This window comes from Pelophylax lessonae (genome assembly GCF_965119305.1).
Source record: "Pelophylax lessonae genome assembly, chromosome: 12".
NCBI classification, from domain to species: domain Eukaryota; kingdom Metazoa; phylum Chordata; class Amphibia; order Anura; family Ranidae; genus Pelophylax; species Pelophylax lessonae.
In genome coordinates this window covers 83,900,995-83,916,852 of record NC_138779.1, presented here as the reverse complement: position 1 = coordinate 83,916,852, position 15,858 = coordinate 83,900,995, and the positions used below count along the sequence as shown (strand labels likewise).

Sequence of the window (15,858 nt, the reverse complement as noted above, 5' to 3'; positions counted from 1 at the left end):
TATAGCCAGCTTTAGATGCCTCAATTTCTTCTATAGTGACTGAGACACCTATTGTAAAGAGCTCAACTCCTTAAAATCATAAAAGAAAGTGTGCCCATGACCATAAAACTGTCACTGTATAGTGAATACCTGGTTGTTACACATTAGCCCTATGTAGCGACTCTGGTTGTGGCAACACATTTCGTTTTTACTAGCTGCACATAAGCCACCACTCCAGATCGGTCTGTTCATGGAGCTGGCAGCTTGGGGGAAGTTTGAGAATTATTAAAGCCTGCTTTTGATAAAGTCTTGAAAAGCCTTTAGAGAAATGATTGCAGGTTTGGAAAAGGGAGTCCTGCTCTTCAGGGTAAAGTGGCTATATAGTCTGAGACACTTCTAGAACCATGAACTGACTGGCTGCACAGCAAAAGAAGTAGATTGAAAAGTCATGTTTTTTATTTCTTTTTTAATAAAAGATCCTTTTTGAAAAAAACAATCATGCGAGACAAATATAATAAAGGCATATTTGCCTAGCACTATTTTTAAAGATGATCTTCATTTTTAGCATAGTAACAATTCATTATCTATTCTGCATGCGGGGATGCTTTGAGCAGATCTTTCTTTCATACTTCCTTTGTTATTTGCAGAGACTCGATTTATTCTTTGCTTTTGGCTTTGTTCAACATCTGCTGCATATGTAATTACTTTTGATGTTCTGCAGAGAGTGTACCTCTTTACACTTCCACCTTTCCGGATTTGAAGCACATAGGAAAGTACCGTATTTTCCGGCATATAAGACGACTGGGCGTATAAGACGACCCCCCTATTACATGATCTGCTGGTAATACTTATACTTAGGTTACCTTGGAGATATTATACTCGGCGTATAAGACGACCCCCCATTTTTGGGGGATTTTTTTGAGGTTCAAAAGTAGTCTTATACGCCAGAAAATACAGTACATTATTTCAGAAGCCACTGGTATTATAAGTGCAGGCAAATCAAAATTCAATATGAATTGCTGGCGTTTGGTCACACCTAGATCTCCCGCATTAGGTTGGTAATGACGTTGTTTTCCAGCGCAGCCATTCTGTATTAAGTGCTTGACGTGTAGTGGGAGATTCATTTTTTGACAGCCAGCCCCAAGCACCCTCCAATAAAACTAAACTAAGTTGGTGAGCATCATCTGAGGTGTGACAAATATTTACTGGAATATGCTGTAACAAAAAGTTTGTTTACCTATTGTCACGTACCTTGTGGCAGAGCCTGACGTGCAGAGGGAGACCTCTCGTACAGCCCTGGCTCAGGCAGCACTGGAGTTGCAACAGTGGATGCGAGTGCACAGTGGGCTAAGAGTGCCTGCGCTGGTCTTCCGTTGGCAGCTGAGAAGTGTGGCCGATGAGTCACTGGACAGGATCGGATTGCTCAGCAGCAGGTGGTAGAAGGAACAGTGATGCGGAAGCAGTACAGCGTCACCAGGCACTGGACAGAGCAGGATAGATGAAAGACTGAAGCAGAGTCAGACAAGTCAGATCTGTCACAGATAATCAGATATGTCATAAGCAGCAGACATAGAATAGTCGGTGTACAAGCAGAGGTTAGCAGTAGGATATCAGGCAGGGAAGCAGGTATAACAAAGTCTAGGCAAGTCAGTGTCAGGACTGGAGATAAGCAAACGTGGTTAGACAAGCCAGGTCAATACAGGAATCAATACGGGTACATTCCTGCGCATGCGCATCTGCCTATTACCATAATGTCCCTGACACTGCCCCCTCCCGACGGGCAACCCCTTGATTCCTAGCTCGTTCTCTTTTTCTAGATGGGCACTCAAAAAGGCACGATCTAGCCCTCTGGTATGGACATTACATTCTAGTTTCCAAGAGTTCTCCTCTGGGCCAAAATCTCTCCATTTAATTAGATACTGCAAGTGGTTCTTCCTTGTCCTGCAGTCTAAAACTGCTTCCACCTCATATTCCTCATCTCCATCAAACAGCACTGGTTCAGGTGGGCCCGCCCCCCTATCAGGAAAGTGGTCTGGTACTACAAGTTTTTAAGAGTGACACATGAAATACTGGGTGGATTTTAAACGAGTCAGGTAAAGATAGTTCATACAATACCTCGTTCAATTTCTTCTTCACCGGGAACCGACCTATAAACTTGTGTGCAAGCTTCTTCTAAGGACATGCCAATCTGAGGTTTGCCGTAGATAGCCATGCTTGATCGCCCAACTGAAGACTCATTTTCCCTTTTCTTCTTTTGTCAAACGCTCTCTTGTTGTCTGTGCTCTGAACAGCAAGAACTGTAGATTCTGGAATAAATTCAGGGAAAAATGACAAGCGAAAACCATAATTGGCAAAGAATGGTGATTGTCCTGTAGCTGAATAACTGGCATTATTATAAGCAAATTCTGCTAATGGTAATAAAGATTCGTCCTGAACGAAGTACGTGAAACATTGAATATACTGTTCGAGTGTCTGGTTAGTGCTTTCTTTTTGCCCATTACAGGGTTCATACGGTCATGAAAATCCTGGAAAAGTCATGGGATTTTGACATGACACTTTCCAGGCCTGGAAAAGTTATGGAAAATGAGTAAACCCCACTAAGTTTTGGAAAAGTCATGGAATTTTGTGCAACTATTTAATTTAGAAAATGTCTCCGGGCCCCCTGTATTCTGTGGGAGCGGGGGACAGTAAGTGGACTATTTATTTTCTCTGTTTCGGGTTTAGGCGGATTAATCAGCCGTTGCACAGCTGAAGCCTGGTCACCGGCCCCTTCAATATGAATAGACCGTGACAGGTTAGGAACTCTGCGGTGGATTGATCCGCCTAAACATGAAACCAAGAAATAGTGCACTTACTGTGCCGCTCCCAGGGGCGTACCAGCGGGGAGGGAGGGGGGCGGGGCGCACTGGGGGGGTGTCAGCCGGGCCGCCCGCATCACCGTACTGGGGGGTGTCCGGCTGGTGTCCGCCGGGCCGCCCGCATCTCCGTGTGAAGAAGGCAACTGCAGCGGCAGGAAGAAGATCAGTAAGAGTGTCTGAGCAGCCTTGTTTTGTGTGCTGGATAGGAGGGGGATGGGATGGGACAGCTGCATAGAGATGAATTGCACTTTCCATATTCCTCCTGCTGTCGCTGAATGCTTGTTATTCCTCCTCTCAGCGGCTGCAGGAGGAATATGGAAAGTTCAATTCATCTACTGTATATGCAGCTGCCCCATCCCCCTCCTATACAACTTCCTTTGCTGGCCCCCCTCAGTGCTCTTTAGCCCCCCCTCAGTGCTATTAACCCCTCCCCTCAGTGCTCTTTAGCCCCCCCCGGTGCTCTTCAGCTCCCCACAGGGCTTTTCATCTCCCCCTCCTACCATGCTCTCTGGCTCCCCCAGTGCTCTCCACCCCCCCCCTGTGCTCCCTGGCTCCCCCCTCAGTGATTTCCAGTTCCCGCCCAGACAGTGCTCTCCAGTTCCCCCTGCCCCTGTGCTCTCCAACCCCCTGGTTTTCCCTGCTTCCCCCCAGTGCTCTCCACCCCCCTGCGCCTTCCAAACCCCCTCTTAATTCTCTCCAGCCCCCCCCCCCCTCCGTGCCATTCAGCTCCTCCAGTGCTCTCTGCTCTCCGGCCCCCCTAGTGCTCTTCTATCTTCTATCATGTCCGCAGTTCTTGACCTTCTCTTGTATCATGTCTGCAGTCTCTGACCATCTCTTGTATCATGTCTGCAGTCTCTGACCATCTCTTTTATCATGTCAGCAGTCTCTGACCATCTCTTGTATCATGTCCGCAGTCTCTTACCATCTCTGGTATCATGTCCGCAGTCTCTTACCATCTCTGGTATCATGTCCGCAGTCTGACCATCTCTTGTATCATGTCCGCAGTCTCTGACCATCTCTTGTATCATGTCCGCAGTCTCTGACCATCTCTTGTATCATGTCCGCAGTCTCTGACCATCTCTTGTATCATGTCAGCAGTCTCTGACCATCTCTTGTATCATGTCAGCAGTCTCTGACCATCTCTTGTATCATGTCCGCAGTCTCTGACCATCTCCTGTATCATGTCCGCAGTCTGACCATCTCTTGTATCATGTCTGCAGTCTCTAACCATCTCCTGTATCATGTCCGCAGTCTCTGACCATCTCTTGTGTCATGTCCGCAGTCTCTGACCATCTCTAGTATCATGCCCATAATCTCTGACCATCTCTTGTATCATGTCCATATTCTCTGACCATCTCCTGTATCATGTCTGCAGCCTTTGACCATCTCCTGTATCATGTCCACAGCCCCACACTTTTTTTTTCCCCAGGACTTGACCCCTGAGTATAGACAAGAGTAAGCGCCGCATTTGTGCATCTGTGCCATCCATACCAGTCCACCTGCACCTCCATCTTGACTGTGGCTTGGGCCTAAAGAGAAAGCACCGCATTTTGTGCATCTGACTGTGCCATCCATACCAGTCCGGGGGCACTTCCATCATGACTGCCTGAACTGAAGCTTTATCCCCAAGCAGGAGCGGCCATTAATCTTCTTTCTCCAGTTACAGTATATTGGTCAAATTACAAGTTAACTTTATGGGGGTAACACAGTTTCAGCTAAAGTTAGTGTGTTCATGGGGTAGCAATGCCAGGGAAATGCAGCTTTAAAATGTATGGCTTTATGGTGAAAAGTATGAGAGGTGGCTGGAGAAAGATCAGGACCCAGGACGTGCTAAATGTACGGTGTGTGTTGTAAAACGTTTGACATTCCGAACATGGGAGAGGCAGCGCTGTCTAGCCACGCTAAAGGTGCAAAGCACCAGTCTGCAGCTGCGTGCTCGACAGCTTCCAATCCGATCGCTGGCTTTTTCACCCGTGCGCCTGAAGTGACACCGGCTCCCAGCTGCGGCAGCAGTGCTTCCATCTCATCCACTGTAAAACAAGGGACCATTTTGAGTCACACTGTATCCAGAAACTAAACCCTAACTGCAGAGGTACTGTACACTACAAAGCTTGTCATTTATTTTAGTAAAAATATGCTGGGTGTGACATGGATTTTCTTCTTATTTAACATGTATACATAGACATTTCATGAAACTTTAGGTCATGAATATTTACGTGAAGTCATGGAAAAGTCATGGAATTTTATTGGTAAAAATGTGTATGAACCCTGCCATTAGTTTGAGGGTGATAAGCTGAGGAAAGGGATAATTCAATCTTCAGGACCCCACATAAGGCCCTTTCCGAAACGTGATGTGAACTGCACACCTTGAACAGACAAGATGTTTGCAGGGATTCCGTGCAATTTAACAATCTCTTTAAAAAAATACTTGGGCCATTTCCAAGGCAGATGGTGTATTCTTCAAGGGCAGAAAATGGGCCATCTTGGATAACCGATCAACCACTACAAAGATTGCTGTGCATCCCTTAGAAGGTGGAAGTTCCACTACAAAATCCATAGAGATCATTTTCCATGGCCTGTCAGGGACAGGCAAAGGCTTGAGTAGACCCCAAGCCCTGCTTCTTGCAGTCTTGCTTTGGGTACAGACAGAACATGAGTTCACATATCTCTTGCAGAACCATTCTAGATCTAGCCAGCAGAATGTAAGCCGTACCAAATCGAGAGTCTTATAGATACCGAAATGGCCTGCCAATGGATGATCATGAAGTAGCTTTAAAACATTCACCCGTAAATTTTCTGGCACAAAAATCTAGTCCCCCCCCCCCCCAGCCATACCAAACCCCTCATTAGGCAACAAAGTGATTCCAGTAGGGCCAGAGATGACCACAGAGGCTTGTTTGATCTGTGAGAGTAGGTCAGACTGTAACATCAGGAAGTTACCTGTGGGCAAGATGGTATCTGGGATTGCTGATTCCTTGGGGTCATCATACATATGAGATAAAGCATCTGGCTTAACATTCATTGATCCTGGTCGGTAGGTTATGTGGCATTAGAACCTTGAAAAGAAAAAGTGCCCATGGAGCTTGACGTGGCTTCAGACGCTCTGGAGACCTCAAGTAGTCCAAATTCTTATAATCAGTGTATATTAGTATGGAATGTGCTGCGCCTTCCAACAGGTACCTCCATGTCTCCAAAGCTGTTTTGATGGTGAGTAGTTCTCAATCCCCCACATTGTAGTTAATTTTTTGCTGGGGAGAGTTTGCGTGAAAATGAGAGTCTGCTGTTTTTAGAGGCATCCACTTCAAGTACAGTGCCTTGCGAAAGTATTCGGCCCCCTTGAACTTTGCTACCTTTTGCCACTTTTCAGGCTTCAAACCTAAAGATATATAAAACTGTAATTTTTTGTGAAGAATCAACAACAAGTGGGAAACAATCATGAAGTGGAACGAAATTTATTGGATATTTCAAACTTTGTTAATAAAAAACTGAAAAATTGGGCGTGCAAAATTATTCAGCCCCTTTACTTTCAGTGCAGCAAAATCTCTCCAGAAGTTCAGTGAGGATCTCTAAATGATCCAATGTTGACCTAAATGACTAATGATGATAAATAGAATCCACCTGTGTGTAATCAAGTCTCTGTATAAATGCACCTGCACTGTGATAGTTTCAGAGGTCTGTTTAAAGCCCAGAAAGCATCATGAAGAACAAGGAACACACCAGGCAGGTCCGAGATACTGTTGTGGAGAAGTTTAAAGCCAGATTTGGATACAAAAAGATTATCCAAGCTTTAAACATCCCAAGGAGCACTGTGCGAACGATAATATTGAAATGGAAGGAGTATCCGACCACTGCAAATCTATGAAGACCTGGCCGTCCCTCTAAACTTTCAGCTCATAAAAGGAGAAGACTGATCAGAGATGCAGCCAAGAGGCCCATGATCACTCTGGATGAACTGCAGAGATCTACAGCTGAGGTGGGAGACTCTGTCCATAGGACAACAATCAGTCGTATACTGCACAAATCTGGCCTTTATGGAAGAGTGGCAAGAAGAAAGCCATTTCTTAAAGATATCCATAAAAAGTGTAGTTTAAAGTTTGCCACAAGCCTCCTGGGAGACGCACCAAACATGTGGAAGAAGGTGCTCTGGTCAGATGAAACCAAAATCAAACTTTTTGGCAACAATGCAAAACGTTATGTTTGGCGTAAAAGCACCACAGCTCATCACCCTGCACACACCATCCCCACTGTCAAACATGGTGGTGGCAGCATCATGGTTTGGGCCTGGTTTTCTTCAGCAGGGACAGGGAAGATGGTTAAAATGGATAGGAAGATGGATGGAGCCAAATACAGGACCATTCTGGAAGAAAACCTGATGGAGTCTGCAAAAGACCTGAGACTGGGACGGAGATTTGTCTTCCAACAAGACAATGATCCAAAAATTAAAGCAAAATCTACAATGGAATGGTTCACAAATAAACATATCCAGGTTTTAGAATGGCCAAGTCAAAGTCCAGACCTGAATCCAATCGAGAATTTGTGGAAAGAACTGAAAACTGCTGTTCACAAACGCTCTCCATCCAACCTCCACTGAGCTCGAGCTGTTTTGCAAGGAGCAATGGGCAAAAATTTCAGTCTCTCGATGTGCAAAACTGATAGAGACATACCCCAAGCGACTTACAGCTGTAATCGCAGCAAAAGGTGGCGCTACAAAGTATTAACTTGAGGGGGCTGAATAATTTTGCACGCTTTTTTCAGTTTGTTAAAAAAGTTTGAAATATCCAATAAATTTCGTTCCACTTCATGATTGTGTCCCACTTGTTGTCGATTCTTCACAAAAAATGACAGTTTTATATCTTTGTTTGAAGTCTGAAATGTGGCAAAAGGTCGCAAAAATTATTTTTTTGGATCTATATGATTATTTAGTGAAGCAAGCGCCGATTTCCCCCCCCCCCCCCTTTTTTCCTTTATTTCTGTGAGTAAGTGGTGACACTACAGAATTGGCTGTCTGTTTCAGAATTTTGGTTGAAATCTACAGATTTATCCCCACTCCTATTCTATCTTATACCCCAGTGGTAGTGCATTGGTCTCTTCATTTCTTTATTCATATGCTTCATTTCTTTCTCCAGCTGCAGAAGCTCTGCAGAGGACATGCCACAATCTGGATGGAGGCCGAAGTGCAGAGAGGGCTTCCCTTGCGGCTCAGTGCGAGTCACCCCTGGAAGTGGTACAGGAGGTGAAGCGTCCCAATTAGCACAGGTCGCCTGTGGTGAGCACCAGATGATTTCAGGAACTCTGGGTAAGGCAGGCAACTAGAGGAGTAGTAAAAGCCAGGCCGAGGGTCAAACACCAGTGATCAGTCCAAGAGCAAGGTAAGTAGCAGAGTCCTTAGGCAAGCCGGGGTCATACACTGGGAAAACAGGCAGGTAGTAGCAAGAGCAAAGTCCGAGAGGCAAGCCCTAGGGTCAAACACCAGGAGGAGATCAGATGGCTCAGAAACAAGCCGGGTCACAACAGGAAGTCCAAACAGGAAACAGGAAGCTGAGAGATAATCCAGCAATGAGTCTGCTCCTATGGCCACCTTTTATAGGCCAGCAGAGGGCAGTGTCAATTGAGGCAGGAACGACCATTGCTATTACTGGCAATGTTGCCAGTTCTCCTACGGCCATGTCCCTGACGGGCCAGCAGAGGACTGTGTTGATTGAGCCAGGAGCGTCCATGACTAGTACTGGCAGAAATGCCAGTACGGCTGTGTCCCTGACAGGACACATCCGACAACAGCTGTAAAAATGAATGGGAAGTGACATCAACCATGGAGTTACTATGGGACTTCTGCTGTTGGCTGTGGTTGCCACACACTCCCCCCCCCCCCCCCTACCTTAAGGGTTGCTGTCCTCTCAGGCAGATGGGGAATAGGGCCTGTCTTCAGCTGCATCGTGGTAATGCGCTTTAGTGGAAGCCCTGATGGTTTCAGTGAGGGAAACTTTTTAAAAATGACTCATGAGCCCACTCCGGCAGGAACGCAGGTGGCCTTTGTCTCCTGCTAGACCCAAAAGTCTGGTAAGGTTTTCCCCTGTCCTGAGACTTTTCATGATATTGTGCATGACCAATGGCAGCATGTTAAGCACGTGCTAGTGGTGCCAAAACGCTTTAAACGCCGGTATCATTTTGCTGATACGGTCTCCAACCGTTTGACGGTGCCACCTAAGGTGGATCACCCTGTTTCCAGGTTGAACAAATCTACTATTGTGCCCTCCTTGGAGCCAGTATCACCTGATATATGCCTTCCTTCCTCTTGTTCTCCTGCCGAGGTATCTTCGCCGGGTGGCGGTGGAGGGCATTCCGGTCATTCTGGTGGCACCTGACTGGCCTCGGCAGTCTTGATACACAGACCTGGTAAACATGGTCCTGGATCCTCCATGGTGACTCCCTCTACGGGAAGATCTGCTGTTTCAGGGACCGATCTTCCATTCTGCTTTACAGTCGCTGGCTTTAACGCTTGGCTGTTTGAAAGCAAGTTATTGAGGAATAGAGGTCTTTCTAACTCAGTGATTCCTACCCTTTTGAAGGCCAGGAAGTCGACACCTAGGAAGATCTATCATCGTACATGGAAATTGTACATGTAATGGTGTGAATCTCTGCAGCTGCACCCTCGCTTGTTTCCTATAGCTAGGGTTTTGGCCTTTTTACAAATGGGGGTTGAGCAGCGCTTGGCGTTGGGCACTATCAAAGGTCAGGTGTCGGCCTTGGCCCTTTACTTCCAACGTCCATTGGCTACCAATAGCTTAATTTGCACTTTTATTCAAGGGGTGCATCATCTGGCTCCTCCGAGGAGATCCCCGTTGCCTCCGTGGGATCTCAATCTGGTTTTGTCTGTTCTTCAAAAGCCTCCTTTTGAGAATATAAGGGAGATTTCTCTGCCTTCCTTGTTGCAGAAGGTTGCCTTTCTGGTGGCTATTACTTCTGCTCGCAGAGTATCGGAGTTGGTGGCGCTGTCCTGTTCGCCTTATTTTGTGATCCACAGGGATAAAGTGGTCCTCCGACCTAATCTGTCTTTTCTACTCCAAACAAATATTTCAGCCAAGCACTCACTCGACAGAGGAAGAATGGCGTGCTGCTCTCCTCAGGCAGGGGACTCCAAAACGGGTGCATGAAAGAAAGGAAAAGGAGGCGCAAACACCTAGTGCATTACCCGTGGTACTGTTTAAAATTATTTAATAAAATGCTGAAAGCTATTTATACTTCAACCTGCTATGACCTGACCAGCTCTGAGGAAGGGAGCTCGACTCCCGAAACGCGTTAGCGGTCGCAATTTCCAGGACATGTTCCAACATACGTGTGACGGGAATTTGTAACACGATTTCTATTCTTCATGTTTGTGAGTATGCATTCAGCATTTTATTAAATCATTTTAAACAGTACCACGGGTAATGCACTAGGTGTTTGCGCCTCCTTTTCCTTTCTTTCATAATCCGTCTTTTCTTCCTAAGGTGTTGTCGGATTTTCATCTTAATTGTGTTGCCTTCCTTATATCCTAAGCCTAAGCATCCCAAGGTAATTGCTTTGCATTCTTTGGATGCAATAAGAGTTTATCTGATGGTTACGAAGTCCTTTCGAAAATCAGACTCTCTCGTTGTCCTTATGGACAGTCTTCGAAAAGGTTTGGCTGCGTCTGCTGCGACCATTTAGAGATGGATCAGACAGATGGTTGTTCAGGCTTATTTAATCAAGGGTCAGGTTCCTCCTTTCCCTGTGAAGGCACATTCTACTAGAGCGCTGAGTGCCTCTTGGGCTTTTCGAAATCAGGCCTCTGTTGTACAAGTTTTTAAGGCAGCGACTTGGTCGTCTGTGCACACTTTTACCAAATTCTACAAGGTGGATTTGTTGGCATCTTCAGATGCCTCTTTTGGCCGCACGGTTTTGCAGTCTGCTGTTTCGTAAGAGAATGTTTTTTGTTTCTTGTGAGATCTGCAATCAACTGCTGGGCGATGGGCTTAATAGGCTAGATCCAGTGGCCCCCCCCCCCGTCAGACCAGTGAGCGTGCGCAGACCAGAGCTTCGCGCTGCATCTGCCGTGACAAAGCCCTAGTGGACAGGGGCTGGCCTGCGAGTTAAACGCTTCGCGAGGTCACATACGACCGAGTCTTGGCTCAAGTTGCATCATTCCTCTTGGCTGACAGCCCCCCTATTTCAGTGGTGAGGAGGTTCTGTTTGGAGTGTTGCCCCCCTGGTTCCTGGTTTGGTGAGTAGCTGCCCCCCCCTGGTATGGTGAGTAGCAGTCCCCCACTCTCCCCCTTGATGTTGTTTGGCGTGGACGCGGGCCCCTCCCTGGGATGGACGGACCTACAGTTTCCCCTCTCTCCCCCCTTTTGTATGGTGGTCCCTGTGGGCCATCTTGGTACCGCCCATGTTGAGTGGACATGCCACCGTGGGACAAACTTCCGGATGGTGGGTGCTGGCTACTGATGGTGGTCTTGTGCCCGGATCCGACCTCTCCATTGTGGCTGTTGCCTAGGCTCCAGGGATGTGTAGGCCGGCGGCAATTTTTAGTTAGTCTGCGTGCATTAAGAGCAGCGGCCATGACAGTGGAGCCTCTGGGCAGCGATTTTGGCTGTGGGAGCTCCTCCTTTTCCCCTGGTGTTGACTCCTGGGTTTCCTTTTCCCCTGGACACCACACATGGTTACTGGCCATCTCTGGTGCAGACTAGTGCTACTCTGGTGGGGTGGTGAGTCTGGTGGGGTTCCTCCCTTGTTCTTCTGCAGGTTGTGGGGTGCTCTGCTTTCCGATAGCCTGTAGTGATACAGGTGTGGTGGGGGAGTCCCATAGCGGTGCTAGACGCTTTGTTAGTGGGTCCCCCCTTTACCTTATTTAGTCTCGTGAGCGTGTTTCCCACCAGACCCCCTCTCGGAGGCAGCAGGTCTTCTGGGGTTCCCAGCCCTCCATTGATGCTCTGATGGTGGTCCTGGAGTCCTTTGTTACCCGGGTGGGGGTGGCCTTTGGGCAGCTAGCAAAAAGTATATCCGGGGAAGCAGATCTGCAGACAGTATCTTCTATTACCCTTGGTATACTGATGTCCATGGATGTTTGAGCCTAAACTGTACCCTTGAGAGATGATCTGAGAGAAGTACCACAGCTAAGGTTATCAGGGTCCAGGACCCCTGCCATACGGGAGTGAACCCCAATATTAACTACAAGCTGGACACCCCTGTAGGGGTACTTAGCTCTGGTAAGTGCGGGCTGTATTGAGAGGGGAGCACAAGATTCCTCACCCGCACACCCACTCCGGATCACCTCAAGAAAGCACCTTCTAATATTTTTTGGACTTTGCACATATTAACTACTTATAGACTATTTTAACTATTAATTTAGTCACTAATTAATTTGTCATCAATCTTCACCAACCGATTTAAACCTTGTTGTTTTTTGGCTGAACCACAAGCTTGTGGATTCAGTGAGCCTTCACACATGTCACCTTAATATTCTGCTCTTTTGAATTGTTGCACAATTTTGTGGATTCAGCAAGTTCTCACACTTGTCACCTTAACACCTGACCTTTGTAGTATATGCACTTTATTGGTCATTTATATTAATTTTATATTTGCTATTTATTTTACCTAACACCCACCTATATCACAATCAGAATATTTATTGTAATCTACTTTTATATTTATTTAGCAAATTTGCAACATCACCCAGCACTTTGTTCGTTTGAGTCACTTTGATATATTTAATACCAACATCTACCTGTTCAAAATAATCACTTGCCACTTTACTGCACCATTTGCAAATTATATATATGTTTTTTGTATATAAGGTCCATGTGATATCACTTACTCTGTTATTTGTGATCAATATGTGGTAGCAGGATTTGGGTGATATTACATTCACATATTACACCTTTATTGATATAATATGGGCAGTGCCAATCACTTCATATAACCCCCAACCTAGCTAGCAAAAAGTATTCCTTGCCCTCCCTTGTCTCATCTGTCGCGTCAGATCCTGAATCTGGCTCTGCCACTATGGACGTGACCCCCCTGCAGGGCTTGTAGCCACGCTTCCTGATCTATCAAATAGTGAGAATAAATCCTCCACACCTGTAATCGCGCACGAGAAGGCACTGGTTGACGCACTGTTTCCATCTGTGCGGGAGACTTTAAAAATGGAGGATGCAGCTGAGACTGCGGCGTACCCTTTGGCACACACAAGCTGTCTTGCATGGCAAAAGTGTTTCCTTATCCCCTCTATTTTGACAAGTTTGTCTACAAATATTGGGAGCGCCCAAAACGTCCCTTTGTGGTTCCCAAATGTTTTGGGGTGAGATACCCCTTGAAGAGTCAATTCTAAAGAACTGGACTGCCCTACTGGTGGTGGACCCCCCTGTCTCCAGGTTAAAAAAGGCAACCATGATTCCGGTAGAGGAATCCCTGGCCTTCGGCTAACAGAAAAGCGAAGTCTGTGTGACCTGAGGTTCCAAGAGGCTCTTGTCTTGCAAGCCGAGAGTGGGATTCTCTAGGCCCGCGGGTAAGTCTCCTTCAGCATGAAGGTGCGCCCTCACCTGTGTATGGGGTGGCGGGATGTCTTAGTGGGCTTCCTGGGCCATGATTTTCCTTGGTAAACGACAAGTGAGTCCACAAAGTGACACTGTCTGGTTACAAGATAGTTTTGTTCTTTCATTCCATTGTATGTCTGTCCCCGGACCGTTTGCAAGCTCTCTTCAGGGCGGTGCAAGACCCGTTGCTTCAGGGAGTGGTTGTCCCGGTTCCAGTTTTGGAACAGTTTCAAGGTTTTTATTCAAAGAAGGAGGGCAAGGTCCATCCGCTTCTGGACCTCAAGGCCCTGAACTGCTTTGTGTGGGTACAGGAATTCAGAATGGAGTCAATTCTCACAGTGGTAGCATCCCTACATCAGGGAGATTTCCTTGCCTGTATCGACCTCAAGGATGCTTACTTGAACATTCCAATATGTGCCCGACACCAGAGTTTTCTCAGTTTTTCTGTGAGATAGGAGCACTATCAGGTTTTGGCATTACCCCTTGGTCTTGCCTCTGCTCCTTGGTTCTTCACAAAAGTGTTTGGCCCTGGTTCTGCTACGTCAGCGGGGCATTGCGGTACTGGGCTACCTGAACGACCTTCTCTTGCAAGTTGAGTCCTCTGCTGTCTTGATGGCGTGCATTGCTTTCAGTGGGTTGGCAGACACATAGATTTGCATTGCAAGAAGGAGCAACAAAGTGCAACCGCTGCCTTTCTTTTACTTTGCAGGTGTCACTAGGAAGAACAATTTCATGCAGTGGTGGATGTAAACCACTACAATGACCATGCTGATTCAGACTGCAGCCTGCTTCTGCTTTTAAAGGGTCAATCTTTGCAGAACTGATATTTTATTGTTTAGTATTTACTAGAATGTTTAAGCCAAAGTTTCTTGTATTACTTGGGAGTTCTCAGATCTGCTCACATTCCGCAACAATTTTAATAGTATATTTCTCTTCATTTTACATTTTTATATATTGTATTATATTTTGAATTTTAAATGACACACAGTGCTTCAAATTAGTGAAAACACCCTAAGGTGGTTGAAAGCACCAAATACTCCTGGGTGGGCAAGAACGATGGCGGAGCAATCTTGAAAGCTTCCGCGAGGTATAAGATGCGACTAAATTACAAATACTGTATAAATTAAATAATTTATTAGGAGCCTTCAACCTTTTTAATGAAAATCAGTGCTAACCTTCATTTAGGAAAATGTAGTTGTAGCATACAAGAGAATGTGCATTTGTTCTGATTATTTGTTTTTGTCTTGCAGTGTTTCCTAGCATCCCTGAAAAGCCAGGCATGCCCTGCCCAGGAGAAGACAGTGAGTAATCAATATTCTCTTTTTATAGTTTTTTTTTTGTCATAAAAAAAGCTTTTTTGGATGCTTCACATTGCGTTTTACATGTTAGTGTGAGAATATATTTTAACTGTACAGTACAGACTCCTTTTAGGTTTTGATAATGGGTTATATATACCATCTTAGGGTGAGGACTCTGCCAAAAAAAACTGATAGGAAAGCCAATATAACTCCTCCCACTCCAGCATTTTTTTGCTAGTGTCCTTAGGTGATGAATGGCTTCTCTTTACGAAGAGCAGGTTTCTTGCCTATAGTATAGTTTCGTTATTACTAGAAGACTGAAAACGTTGCAGATTCTTCACTTCGATAAACCCTTCTCCACCAGGCTCCATCAACACCACAGTGGTAATTTTACAGCAGCTTCTGGTTTGGTTGCCCCTCAGCGTCAGCTTGGGGAATGGCACTTGGATCCAACCACACAAAATATCTAGAAATAGAAATGCAGGGCTGGCCTGTAACATTGCCTTTCGGCATTGGAATCTGTGCGTGGCACTCGCTCTTGTTACAACAGCACATTGCAGTGTAAGCTGCAGAGTGCTCTATAGGTCCAGAATAGTGGGTGATCAGAGACCTGGTCATTGCAGGGTACAGACCACCCTCCCCTTTGCCATGGCATTTTCCTCTGATTGATTGCTAAAAGAAAACTAGGTATTTCTGGGAGTTGGAGGGGCTTATATGTGCTGTCCTGACTTTTTTTGCCCTAATATACTTGGATTCCTAAGGAAGTGGTCTGGTCTTATCTAGTGAGTCCCCTGGCTAAGGATCTTTGGTCTCACGCCACGTGTCATCAGGATTGGGATCACGCTAATTTTTGAGCGAGTCCTGTGCCATATTAGCCCCTCTGGTCAAACAGGGGCTATCATTAAGGTGAGGAGACTGTGTGACCGGGTGTGGACACACTAAGCGGCGCACATTGTACAATTTTTGTGCATGATCACACTTTTTTCACATTGGGATTTATTTTTTTTCTGTTTATTTATGCTTAATTTTTAGTGCTGCACTATTTGTTTATGATCTGGGATTTGATATATTGACCCTTGGTGCATAGTAGCAGCTTCCTTACATTTGTATTCAGTTGCACTGATTTCATTTTTTTTAATATAACCCATTATTGGCTGATTCTGGGTTACAGGA

At 45.9% G+C, this 15,858-nt stretch overlaps 1 protein-coding gene across 1 annotated transcript in view; it reads left to right on the top strand.

Moving 5' to 3' along the window:
• PRKCZ (protein kinase C zeta) overlaps nt 1-15,858 on the top strand; it is a 572,887-nt gene that overhangs the window by 119,328 nt on the left and 437,701 nt on the right. The window contains exon 4 of the mRNA XM_082273173.1: nt 14,638-14,688. Coding sequence (XP_082129299.1) covers nt 14,638-14,688 — 51 coding nt within the window. The remainder of the gene's footprint in view (nt 1-14,637; nt 14,689-15,858) is intronic.